The 13,125-nt window shown below is 38.9% G+C and overlaps 3 protein-coding genes across 3 annotated transcripts; 2 read left to right on the forward strand and 1 right to left on the reverse strand.

The window, feature by feature from the left end:
* Positions 1–95: 95 nt before the first annotated feature.
* On the forward strand, positions 96–2,106 carry LOC111594456 (probable cytochrome P450 304a1). The gene is made up of 4 exons (XM_023307752.2): positions 96–204; positions 267–518; positions 850–1,712; positions 1,780–2,106. The coding sequence occupies exons 1-4, from the start codon at positions 111–113 to the stop codon at positions 2,104–2,106; spliced, it is 1,536 nt and encodes a 511-aa protein (XP_023163520.2). The 5' UTR covers positions 96–110.
* A 1,511-nt stretch (positions 2,107–3,617) lies between these two features.
* LOC111594455 (probable cytochrome P450 304a1) lies at positions 3,618–6,014 on the forward strand. The gene is made up of 4 exons (XM_023307750.2): positions 3,618–3,770; positions 3,826–4,077; positions 4,713–5,575; positions 5,648–6,014. The coding sequence occupies exons 1-4, from the start codon at positions 3,677–3,679 to the stop codon at positions 5,972–5,974; spliced, it is 1,536 nt and encodes a 511-aa protein (XP_023163518.2). The 5' UTR covers positions 3,618–3,676; the 3' UTR covers positions 5,975–6,014.
* A 1,146-nt stretch (positions 6,015–7,160) lies between these two features.
* LOC111594482 lies at positions 7,161–12,856 on the reverse strand. Its single transcript, XM_023307790.2, has 11 exons — positions 12,767–12,856; positions 10,539–10,846; positions 10,356–10,473; positions 9,540–10,157; positions 8,856–8,975; positions 8,682–8,801; positions 8,348–8,611; positions 8,145–8,291; positions 7,956–8,087; positions 7,733–7,885; positions 7,161–7,665 (listed from the first exon to the last, which is right to left on the reverse strand). Exons 1-11 carry the CDS (start codon positions 12,825–12,827, stop codon positions 7,565–7,567), a joined length of 2,142 nt encoding a protein of 713 aa, XP_023163558.2. The 5' UTR covers positions 12,828–12,856; the 3' UTR covers positions 7,161–7,564.
* Positions 12,857–13,125: the final 269 nt, after the last annotated feature.

Consider the following 13,125-nt stretch of genomic DNA (forward strand, 5'->3'; position numbering starts at 1 on the left):
TCTGAGTTCTAAAGTACGACCGTCTATTATCAGAAAAATACCACCAAATAGACCTGCCCTCTATTCGAAAAGCTCAGTGCTGGTTCGAACTCAACTCGGAACGAATCAAAATGTTAACCATTTTCTTAATCTCGTTGGTCTCGATCATATTTATACACCAGTTATATAAATATGCAGTCGATCGTCCTGAAGGCTTCCCGCCGGGTTAGCCACTTGAAAGTCATTTCGAATTTCGCGTGTGATTAACCTAAATTGAATCCTTTCAGGTCCTCCACGATTGCCACTATTCGGGAGCTATCTATTTATGCTCTTGATCAATCATAATTACCTACACAAGGCGGTTCTATCGCTCAGCAAGTGGTACAAATCGGACATTGTTGGCCTATATGTGGGCAAGTTTCGAGTTGCCGTGGTCCACAATGGAGAGGGTGTACGCGAGCTCCTGAATAATCAGGCCTGCGACGGACGTCCCGCTCTCTATTTGAGTAGAATGCGCGATCCTGGCGATGGTGTGCGAGGTGGGTTATGAAGATCCCTGATCTACCCGAAAGGGGGATCCACCTGTTAATATTTAACGTACAAAACATAATTTTAATCTAAAGATTAACTCAGTAGCCCAACGACTCTTCAGGGTATAGCCTTATCAGACATTGGGTACCACACTTATTGGATCAGATATTCTAATCAGTTTTCTTTAAAGCAGTTCACTACCTACTCAATATGTTGCGGTAGTACGCTTGTTGGCAAGCCTTTTTGGCTATGATAAGCCGTATCAGTGAAAAAGAGGCGGGCCATGACATCATAAAGATTGCGAAACTCATAAATATGCTACATATGTATTATTTTCAGGCATATTCTTTCAGGAGGGACTTCTGTGGAAAGAGCAGCGTCGCTTCATTCTACGTTTTCTGCGTGACTACGGATTTGGTCGTCGCTTCGATCAGTTGGAGATGGTCATCAATGAGGAGATAACAGACATGATAGATCTGATACGCAACGGTCCCCGCTATGAGCACGAGCATCTTCTGGTCAAGCCGGGCGGATATAGAATACAATTGCCTATGTTCTTCAATCCCTTCTCAGCCAATAGCCACTTTAGCATTGTCTACAACGAACGGATTCCCAGAGCTGAAATGGCCAATGTAGTGAAACTTGTTCAGTTGGGCCTACAATTCCAGCGCAATGCCGATGATTATGGAAGATTATTGAGCATTATACCCTGGATCCGACATATCTTTCCCGAGACGAGCGGATATAAAAAACTGAATGAGTCGAACCAATATATATATAAATTCTTTGCGGACTTTGTCGATCGCCACATTGAAACCTACGATGAAAGCTGCGAACGAAATTTCCTCGATCTCTACATAGCCGAAATGAAAAAGGAACTACCCGAAGAGTACGGCTTCAATCGAGAGCAGTTCATCATGGGTCTTGTCGATTTCTCATTGCCTGCCTTCACAGGACTAGGTGTCCAATTGGCAATGATTGTGCAGTACCTCATGATCTATCCCGAGGTCGCGAAGCGCATACAACACGAGATCGATGAGGTGGTGGGCAGTGGACGCTTGCCTACCTTGGAAGATCGTGACAAAATGCCCTATACGGAGGCAACGATACGAGAGAATCTGCGCATGGAGACTTTGGTACCTTCCGATGTGCCGCACAAAGCTCTAGAAGACACTGAACTAATGGGCTATCGTATACCCAAAGTATGTCCTATTCAATCAATTCTAGTGACTAGAGATATACGTAATCTTATTTTAATATTATTTACAGGACACAGTAGTGTTAGCCAGTCTATACGCTATGCACTCGGACAAACGGATCTGGAAGGATCCCGAAAATTTCCGACCTGAACGTTTTTTGGACGATGACGGCAAACTGTGTCTCAAGAAGGACGTATCTCTACCTTTTGGCGCTGGCAAACGATTGTGTGCCGGGGAGACCTTTGCACGGAATTTGCTATTCCTAATGACTACAGCTATGTTGCAGAACTTTGATTATACTCTTGCCCCGGGTGACAGCCTGCCTGATGTTTCCAAGAATGAGAGTGGATTAATTATTTCACCTCCCGATTTCTGGGTACAACTTAAGGAGCGCTAACATTAAGAACAGTTTTTATAAAATAAATGTACCTTAAAAATCTCAACATACTATGCTGGATTAAATTAAATTTCTATCTTAATAGTTTTATTAATTTTTGAATGTTTTGAACGTTACATATTAAGCTTAGCACCTGTTTAAAATTTTGAGCTTAACGCTCATAAGGAATTACATTCATTTATCGAAATATAATTAGCTTTCATCGAACGCAATATTTACTTGATAGCTTTTAGCACATCACTAGACGCTTGCCATTCACTAGGAAAATGAACACAGTTTATGGAAAGAAAAGACAATTATATTCAAAATATTGGATTGGCTGCAAAGTTTATATTGAATTGATTATGAAATTTCATTGTGTTATATCGCTCATATTATTCAAGGAGTAATAGAGCTGCCTGATATACGTTTGCAATTTCAGTACTATACGCTAGCTTAGTAGAGCATCAAAAAGCTCAACATTTTGTTGGCAACTTTAACTGAAATATGAATTACAAATATTGAAATGTCGACAAAACATGCTAATGAAAATAACAATGAGACAAGCTGTTGGGCTGGTGAGTGCAAAGAAGTAGTCGTTTATATATGTAAAGTCAGAATTGCCTACCTGATTGCAGCAACTAACACATATATCAAAATTATGGAGTCGCTGTTCTGCCAGAGCAAATCGAGTGGATTCTAATTGATTATGATGCACAGTATGCAAAAGGTTTACATGCGCTTTATTCAGTTTAGCATAAACCCATCACTCTGGAAAGTGGAAGCAACTATTCTCTATAGATAGAACTACAATGCGGACTGCAAACGGAAACAAAAACATCAACGTGCAATGTCGTTTATAATTAAGATTGATCTTACCTCGACGCCATAGATGATTATTGGCTAACGGAAATGCAATCAAAATGAATCATTAATCATATATGTATATATTTGTATAAAAAACACGCGAATGAATCTGAGCACTTGTCTTATCTTCTTCAACCCGAGTTCCATATTCAAGTGGCAAAGCAAAATAATCTAGAATTAAACGATACTATAAGTATTGAAAACCAGTATTAACTCAATGAAATGTGTCGGATTAAAAAAAGTTTATAGATTTTTATTAATTTGTTTTTAATTTTTATTAATTATAATCTGAACTGATTGGAAATGCAAATTCATGCATTGTGACAGTGTATTTAGCAGTCAGATCAGAAGCAAAGGCCGACTCGATCTAGCTCTGTTCCCAAGTATCTAATCTATATCTTTTCAGTCATCAATTTTTTTGAACACATCATTAATGATAAAATTAAGCCTTAATGTTGGCACCCCTGCATGGCGCTTAGGGTATCGCCGAGTCGCTTAATCCCAATTTATTTTACTCATATGGCCAATATTCTTCTGTTGGTTTTATATATAAAGATTGCGGATCGCAATCACAATTGTTATTGCAAAATGCATTCTATTTAAAGTTTCAAAGTGAGCTACGAAACCTGTATATACGACTTTATCAGACGATTGTCATTATATTGACTGCCATCAGTTGGAAAAGCTCAGTATTGGTTCGAACTTAAATCGGGGCAAACGCAAAATGTTTACTGTTCTCTTACTCTCATTGGTCGCGATCATTTTTATATATCAATCATATAAATATGTGTTCCATCGTCCTGCAGGCTTCCCGCCGGGTTAGGCAAACAAAATCGAATCGAATTTCGCGTGTGATTAACAGAATCCTTTCAGGTCCTCCACGACTGCCATTCTTTGGAAGCTATCTATTTTTGCTCTTGGTCAATTACAAATATCTACACAAGGCGGCTTTATCACTTAGCAAGTGGTACAAATCGGACATAATTGGTCTATACGTGGGCAAATTTCGAGTTGCCGTCGTGCACAACGGAGAGGGCGTACGCGAGATCTTAAATAATCAAAGTTATGATGGACGTCCTGGTCTCTTTTTGAGTAAAATGCGAGATCCTGGCGATTGTGTGCGAGGTGGGTTATAAGAAAATCAAGATCAAGATATACTCTTTGATTAAAGAGATTAGAGATTCTTCGATATAAACAGGGTATTTTATTTAGAACAAATAGATAGGTAATTTCTTCTCCTAGACTCATTAAAAATGGCCATGCGTGTGTGCAGGCATACGTATATATAAAAAAGTCCAGTAATAATAGTCAAATCTCAGAGTATCTTCTAGTCGTATATACTCCTAACTAGAGTACTCTTGTTTTCTTTGTGTCGCACGCCTTCAATGTGTTAGTGATAAACGTCCTGTACTACATCAATATTTAGTAACACTTGTCGTTAAACCTCTTAAAGATTATTTTAAATTATCAACGAAATCCCCTACTTACAGTAAATATTATTATTTTGCCAAGTATTATGGCTATCAATAGATTAGCTCTTGTCGATTATAATAAGTGAAAATATATCTGGCTGTACTTAGGTACATTCTAATTACGCAATTAGCATTTTGCATTTTCGAACAAACATGGCAAACTCTTTGATATGATAAGAGTTATAGGTAAAAAATCATATTGACATCAAGTAGACTGCAATAGTCACATATAAATTTAATGCTCTACAAATACATATATATAAATATGTATATATGTATTACTTTTAGGCATATTCTTTCAAGAGGGTCTTTTGTGGAAGGAACAACGTCGTTTTATTCTGCGTTATCTGCGAGATTTTGGGTTTGGTCGTCGCTTCGATCAGTTGGAGATGGTCATCAATGAGGAGATAACAGACATGATAGATCTGATACGCAGCGGTCCCCGCTATGAGCACGAGCATCTTCTGGTCAAGCCGGGCGGATATAGAATACAATTGCCTATGTTCTTCAATCCCTTCTCAGCCAATAGCCACTTTAGCATTGTCTACAACGAGCGGATTCCCAGAGCTGAAATGGGGAAGCTAGTGAAACTTGTCAACTTGGGCATACAATTCCAGCGCAATGCCGATGATTACGGAAGATTGTTGAGCATTATGCCCTGGATCCGACACATCTGGCCCGAAACGAGCGGATATAACAAACTGAATGAGTCCAACTTGTATATATATAAATACTTTGCAGAATTTGTTGATCGCCACATAGACAGCTACGATGAATGCTGCGAACGCAATTTCCTCGATCTCTACATAACAGAAATGAAGAAAGGCCTACCAAAAGAATACGGCTTCAATCGCGAACAATTCATCATGGGTCTTATCGATTTCTCATTTCCTGCATTTACGGCAATCGGCGTTCAATTATCACTGATTGTGCAGTATCTGATGCTATATCCGGAGGTCGCGAAGCGCATACAACGTGAGATCGATGAGGTGGTGGGCAGTGGTCGCTTGCCCACGCTGGAGGATCGCCAAAAGATGCCCTATACGGAGGCAACGATACGAGAGAATCTCCGCATTGAGACTTTGGTACCTTCCGATGTTCCACACAAAGCTCTAGAGGACACTGAACTAATGGGCTATCATATACCCAAAGTATGTTCCAGATATGTTGATCTAATGATTTGTTTTTAGCTTATCTTTTATGTATATACATTTTATTCACAGGACACCATAGTCCTTCCCAGTCTATACGCTATGCACTTGGACAAACGGATGTGGAAGGATCCCGAAAATTTCCGACCTGAACGTTTTTTGGACGATGATGGCAAATTGTGTCTCAAGAAGGACGTATCTCTACCTTTTGGCGCTGGCAAACGATTGTGTGCTGGGGAGACCTTTGCACGGAATATGCTCTTCCTAATGACTACAGCCATGTTGCAGAGCTTTGACTATACTCTAGCCCCGGGCGATAGCTTGCCTGATCTAGCCAAGAATCATAATGGCCTTATTATATCGCCCCCCGATTTCTGGGTACAACTTAAAGAGCGATAGCATTACTTACCATTATTCTAAAATAAATGTATTTTAAGCATCTCAACATTGAGTCGATCGCTAAAGGCTTAGACAAACAACTGTTTACTGATTTAAATGTTACTTTCAGCACATAACTAAATTCTGGTTCACCGCTCACGGCGATGACAAGGAAAATATTAATCTTTCGACGACCCATAAGAATAGACACATCTATATCGAGATCCCGAAGGATTCAGTAGCAAATCGCGGTTAACGATATAAGTCAGACAATTTTATTTGCAATTCGCTGTTAAATAGACATCAATGGAAAATCAGTTTGATTTGTGTATAACCGTCGTGATTGTATATCGATATGTTGGTTTTCAATTGCTATCGCTAAACATCAATTTTTTAATCGATATCAGAACCATCGCTTGGCGCGATGTATTTCCATTTTAAAGTGCTTATTTATATTGGCAAATTTCAAGGGGAGGGTGCACGCCAGATCTTAAGTATGTAGCAGGTCTACAATGGACTACCTGAATTCCAGATGCTGGTGATTCTGTGACAGCTGGGTTAAAAGATGGGTTTGTGTCTATATAGGGAATTATCCAAGCCAAACACCACCAGTTCACGGATGCTACTCATTTTTGGATGTCCTAGATTCTTATATTCAAATTTATTAAAGTTACATTACCGTTACCGTTACCAAAGACTACAGATTTAATTAAAAGGGTATATTGAATACCCAAAGTATAGTTATTCATGGCGTCATATGTCTGTAGATAAGAGCTTTTCAAGTTTACTTCACGTTATCAACAGGTTCACTGCTATCAGGCACATGAAGAAATTAATTTGTTAAACGGGTAGAAAAGAATTGTGGTAAATTATTTATAACGATTGTAATTAAATTAAAATAAAAATTAGATTTACAATTGAATAGAATTATATTGGTTCCTATCTGATACTTTCTTACCTAGTCACTAGTATAATTTTCTCGTTGTTGTAAATAGCCGACACAAAAATTGTTGCGGTAGGATTGTTGTTGCCTAGTTTTCAGGTTGCCAATAAGCATTATCGGTCAAAGAACAACAACAAAAAGAATCCATATTTAAAAGTGCGAGTTTTGTGATGTTATTATATTATATTTTTCACATTATGCCAGATAAACCAGAGGCCTGAGGAAATTTGTTTATGTTTATAGATATGTGTTTAAGTCGTCTTAATTTATTAGCGCATATTTTACAAGTTTGCTTCAGTTACTCAACATTTGATTGAACTTAATTTGAAATGTTAGCTTAATGAATAGTTAATTGATAGAAGCGAGCAAATATCTCACTGAATATGCATTTATCATGTATTGCTTTAAATGTTTAATGCTAGCTTAGAGTAAGTTAAACTTATATGTATATATGAATATATATGTATGCATGCCATGCATCATCATTGATTAATACTGCAATCAATACTTAACCGGGTCAATTGGGACCAAGTTACATGGCGTCAACATATGCACAGGGAGTTGCTCACAACGCATATACATTTACAATTAAAATTATTTATGTGTTAACTAATTATAGCTCTTGATTTGCTTTCCTTGGTTGTCTATAGTTAAATCAATGATTCCAATTAGTAGTACGCCTGCTTAATGGCTGCGCTGGTTATTAAAAAAGCGGAGCCTATCAATACGAATGTGATGATTTTTAGAGCGCTGGGCCTACCGGAAGAATCTGTGTAGATTGAAGAAGTTGTTTAAATTATTTTACATTTTTAGCATGTCAAGTTTAGGAATCTCACTCTTTTTGTTGGGCATTACGCGTATGCACTGCCTCTGCTCAGTGCTCGGCTGATAGCCAAATTTGCATTGACAGACGGAGTTGCGGCATTCCACATTCTCTGGATCCTTTTCAACAAAACACTCTGTGGCCTTTGTGCAGGGCTCGTTCAGCACTTAAAGTTATGTTAAATAAAATATAAAATATTAATATTCAGAATGTATTAGTTGTAAATTTAAGCTCACGTCGTTTCGTTTCACAAATTCCGTTCTTTTCATGCTGTTCGTCGGTGCAGCCGCATTTGCCTGCCTCGGTGCAACTAGCTAGCAACGGCTTGCATTGCTCATCCTCGATACACTCATCGTCTAGTTCCTCAGCTGTAATGAAAAGGACTTCAATAAATGCCAAAAGAAGGTTTGCTGCATTATACATACCTTCCTTGAGACACTCGTCCTTGAAGTGCACATAGCCCTTGCGGCATTGACAGGAGCGCGCCTGCTCCGAATCTTTGGCTGAATTGCTAATGCATGCGGTATTGTCAGCTATGCACTCATCATCCTCTGAGCACTCGGCACCAATACCTGGTATAACAAATTATGTAATATCTATATACTGATTCATATATATAGCACTGTACCTGCCACACACGTTTCGTCCTTCTCAAAATAGTTGTCGCGACACACACAGAAGCGATTTGAGCAAATGGAATGGTCCACCAGACAGCCATCGTTGGACTCGCACTCGGCACCCAGACCGTCCTTGTATTCGCAGAGCTGCGAGATCTCATTGTATTGGGCGTACTCTTCACACGTGCAACGTCTAGGTATCTGCGGATGGCAATAGGAGGCGCCAAAGGGACTGCATTGGCTGTTTGATGTGCAGGACAGGTGATACTGAATGGCTGTTAAAATAATACAATAAATATTTAATGAACATCTAGCTATCCCATCATTACTTCAAGTTCTACTCACGTTTTCTACAATTGCGCAAGTCTCGTTCATAAAAATAGTTCTTTTGGCATATACAAGTCTTGGACAACTTATCGAACTCATATTCACATTCGTCACTGCTCTCCGCTATCTCGCCGAGCTCTGCCAAAGGGTTAATTAATTAATAATTGTAAAAGCTTTACAATTTGCTCTTACCTGCAAAACATTTGCCATTTCGTGCATAATAGCCCTGTCGGCACAGGCAAATCTTGTTTGTGCAGATCGAATGGGGCAAACCAGTGCAGGATTTGCCATTGTCTGTGCAGCTGCTGCCATCTAAAAGATTATATATTTTTCTTTAATCATACAATGCAAATTCCAAACTTTCTTATCTAAATTGAAAAAATGTTATTGATCTATCAACAGACGTTGCGTTATCGATAATTATTTCAAATTTACAAGTTGATAGCACACACCGTAATATCAGTGTTGACTAAGACGAATACTAAAGTTCCAAAAAGTTAGCATACGCACCCCTGATTATCAAACTTAATACAAATTTGTCTATCGATGAAATTTTTCAATTGCCATACATCGGTTTAAGGTGATCGCATCACTAATTTTTAGTTACTGCACGAAATTAAATTCAAATTTTTGCAAGGTCAAAAATGTGACTTTCGGCAAAGTAAGTTGACTTTTTTATGAATTGCCTTCCACTTTTCGTGAATATTTTTAAATAACGTTTCGTTGCTAAAACGTGGTATAACAGCGCAAAGTGTCGTGAGAGCCTGAACATCTGCTTAGTTGACGTTACATCAAATTATGGAAAAAAGTTCCGTTCCGTCATTCTGACCACTTAAAACTTGTAAAAATTGATTGAATTTAAAATTGAATACTCACACTTTTTGTCCTCGATATCGTCGTCATCACGACTCGATCCCAACGTGGAATACGTTTTAATATCCTCATTATCATAGCGAAAAATGGCGGGAAATCGACGACGATTGTTCGTGGAGTTGGTTGAGCCGGTTGTTGTTGTTGTTGTTGCTGTGGCCACATTCTTGAAACTGCGTCCCAGCTCCTTCAGCTCGTAGTGCTCGATGCTGGTCTGCACGGCGATTTCGCGACTGCGGCGAGGCGTCAGCAGCAACGGCTCGTCGCCGTTAATCAATGGCAGCGTCGCCTGGGCGGCGGCATCCTTATGTGTGGGCGTGGCATGAAGGAAAGCTTTCGTGAACTGTCTCTTTTCGCGCACCCAACCACTATGGTCCTCGTGTCGAATGGTTGTGATAATGGACTCTGGTTCAGTAGTCTCCTCATTCGCTTCAGTTGTCTCCTCATTCGCTTCAGTTGTTTCGATATTTTCCGGCGTACTCTCAGTGTCGTTATCTTCCGGTGTGGTTTCCGTGCCAACGGTGGTGCTCGACTCATCCACAATCGTACAGGTTAGATCCACGCAGGCGGCACTGGCGCCCAGTGCATCACAGTCCGCATTAACGACGCAAGCATCGTTTTTTTCTGAAACGAAAATATTTACAGTGAAGCCTCTGTCAACGAATCTGCACTTCATCTATCGTATACACTTCTAATTCTAAAATTTTCGAACATTTTCAAAACAAATTAAATTTTTATGGCCCTTAAAGTCAGGACATTTTCGCAACGCAACGCAGACGTTACTCCATAGCAGAGTTTACTGTATGTATAATTAATATTTACCCATTGATTTGCGACGGCATATGTTTCCATATCTGTGATAATAGCCATTTGCACAGGCGCAAACGCTCTCCTCACAGCTCACGGATGCTCGATCGTAGCCAAAAAAGCAATCCAAATCCTGCCAAGAAATATCGACTTTTAGAGTACTATACTATAAGATACGATAATTGATTTTGGACGCACCGTTTCGCAGGGCTCGTTGAGTCCATTCACTGGCCTACACTTGCCATGCAAATAGGTTTGGCCATCGGCGCAATCGCAGACCCCGGTTTTACAACTGGCTCCCGTTGGCATAAGATTGCATTGAACAGTGTCTTGGCATGCGTCACCAATCAGCGAGGTGGTCAAGCATTCCGAGTAGTTATCCGAGAACACCTCGTCAAAGCTGGAGCAGGCACAGAGACTTGTTTCCGGGTCACAGCTAGAGCCAGCAGCTGTGCAATCCGCATCGCTTTCACATGGCCAAAACACAGCCAATGCACCGCCGTCTCCTGCAAATAGTTATAAACGTGATATAGTAATATATATATATATATATCATTAGCTCTATTTATTGTGATTGTCCCCTTTGACGCACGATATCGATCGATTCACAGCTAAAAACATGCCCAAAATTAGTTTACGCGGCCAACAATTTGTAGGCTTCAATTATTCAAAAGCTCAAAATTAAATATAATTGCAGTGGCTTTTGCGAAGGTCTGTCGCATAAGTTCGTATTATTTATAGTTCGATCTATATATTATGTCATATTGACTTGGATTTATTTTGGTTGTAGAATATTTTTAACCAGTTCAGCTATTTATTCGACCAACTTCTGTGAAAGAAACAACAAATTTCGACGACATCAAAAGTTTCAGAAAAAAAGTGAGAACTGCTACCGACTGCTGAATACTCGCTCACAGGCCAAGATAACTAGAAAATATGAGAAGAAATTATTATACACAAATTCAACTGACTAGGTCTTAAAACCCAAAATATATATCTCAATTTGAAGTCTTAGACAGACTAGCAGCTGGTATGTGGAACAAGCTGAATATACTTTTTGAGCGAGTATTATGTTAACACTGTATGTAAGACTGATTGAAGATCCATAGGCAGATCCATACATTTCAATGATACCTATATAAATTTTTAAAAACAAAGTTTCTCGAAATGTATAAAAATCCAATTTACAATTAACACACAGTCCTATAGAAAAGATAATAAAAGTGAGCCGCTGCATTTTGAAGCTGCGTTATCAATAAGTAATTAATTAAGTATACGCCTGGGGCCAAATAGTAGGTCTGCATGTGTGCGAGCCTGCACAAGGCTAAACTGTTAATTAACTTATTAAAAATCTAACATTTTCAGCTTTAATGTTTGCGATATTTGACGGCTGTAACGGTTTGCCAACACGCGAGGCCGAAAGGCCTGCAAATACATTACGTATACGCCACAAGAACTTCCGCTAGTTAAGAACAACATTGCAGCAGTCGGCATTGAGCTGACGACGTCGAAATACTCTAACGAATAGTAAAATTGTTAATGAAAGTTAATTGAACTTAGAAAGGCAGATGATTGACTAAAATATACCCGTTAGTTAGACTAGAGCTATTACTATTTTTAATATATTTTAGGCTATTTAATTAAGAAATATAAAAATTTAATAAATCTTAAGCAATATTTAGTATACAGCTTATAATAGTTGAAAATCGATATATATCGATATTAGAGAAATTATGTGAAATTGAGTAGGGTATAAAAACGAAATCTCTATCAACCAACCAATATTAAATATATAAATATTAATATTTATATTTATTTAAGAAACTTTCTTTGTAACACAAAAAGAACAAAGTCAACGCAGTATACCAAATATCATATATCGTATATCATATAAATATAATGACAGACAATACGCATATGCCCCATGCTCGTGCAGGGCAACAAAATGCGAATACAAAACAGTTTCAGTTGGAACAAAGAGCGCTGAAATTTCGCTCGTCACTTGGCCACTTTAATTTCCATTTTCCGTGGCTGGCGAAACCATTTGTGAAAATGAAAAGCACTTCTGCTGCTTTGGCTCAGCGTCTGGCAAGGGTCAATAGGGCAAAGCACTTGACCTTGATTGCGTTTGCATTAATTACTTTTGTTGTTTAATATTATGACTGCCTTGGCCGCTGTTTGTTTGTTTTCTATTTATTTTATACGCACACACAAATATGTATATACATATATATATATATATATATAAAGTATTTGTATATAAATTGAGGACTTTGCACTCCTTTGCTCCCTCGCTCTCAATATTTTTGCACTGAACTCGGTCTTTAATTCAATTACCGGCCATTGCTCACAATGATTTGAATGGCTCGTAAAGGAAATTTTGTTTGGGTTCGTTGTGTTGCCTGTTTATATAGTTAGCTTTGTACCTTGTGAGTGGAGCAATGCGCACAATAGGCCAAATATTATAAATTGTTTTGGTCTTTCCATTGTGCTCACACGCCGCCACAGTTGAATCGTAACTGAAATGTTTCCATCAAAGGCCGTGCGGCAGTAGCTCCATTAGGTGTTCGATGGCGCTAATCTAATCGGAACTGACTGAGTTCTACAGCGATTTGGCTGGTACCTAATCTAATCATAATCAGCTCGCAGATCAGTGTTTCAGCTGCTTCAGCTGACCATCAGGCCCCATCAAGTGTGGCTTAATTGTTGCCAGGGTCTACATTAAATGCCAATTACTCATGCCACTTGCTAATCTGGCTGGCCAGTCGTGTTTTGTTCTTCTGCT

Source organism: Drosophila hydei, unplaced genomic scaffold (genome assembly GCF_003285905.1).
Source record: "Drosophila hydei strain 15085-1641.00,03,60 unplaced genomic scaffold, DhydRS2 tig00008119-arrow-pilon, whole genome shotgun sequence".
NCBI classification, from domain to species: domain Eukaryota; kingdom Metazoa; phylum Arthropoda; class Insecta; order Diptera; family Drosophilidae; genus Drosophila; species Drosophila hydei.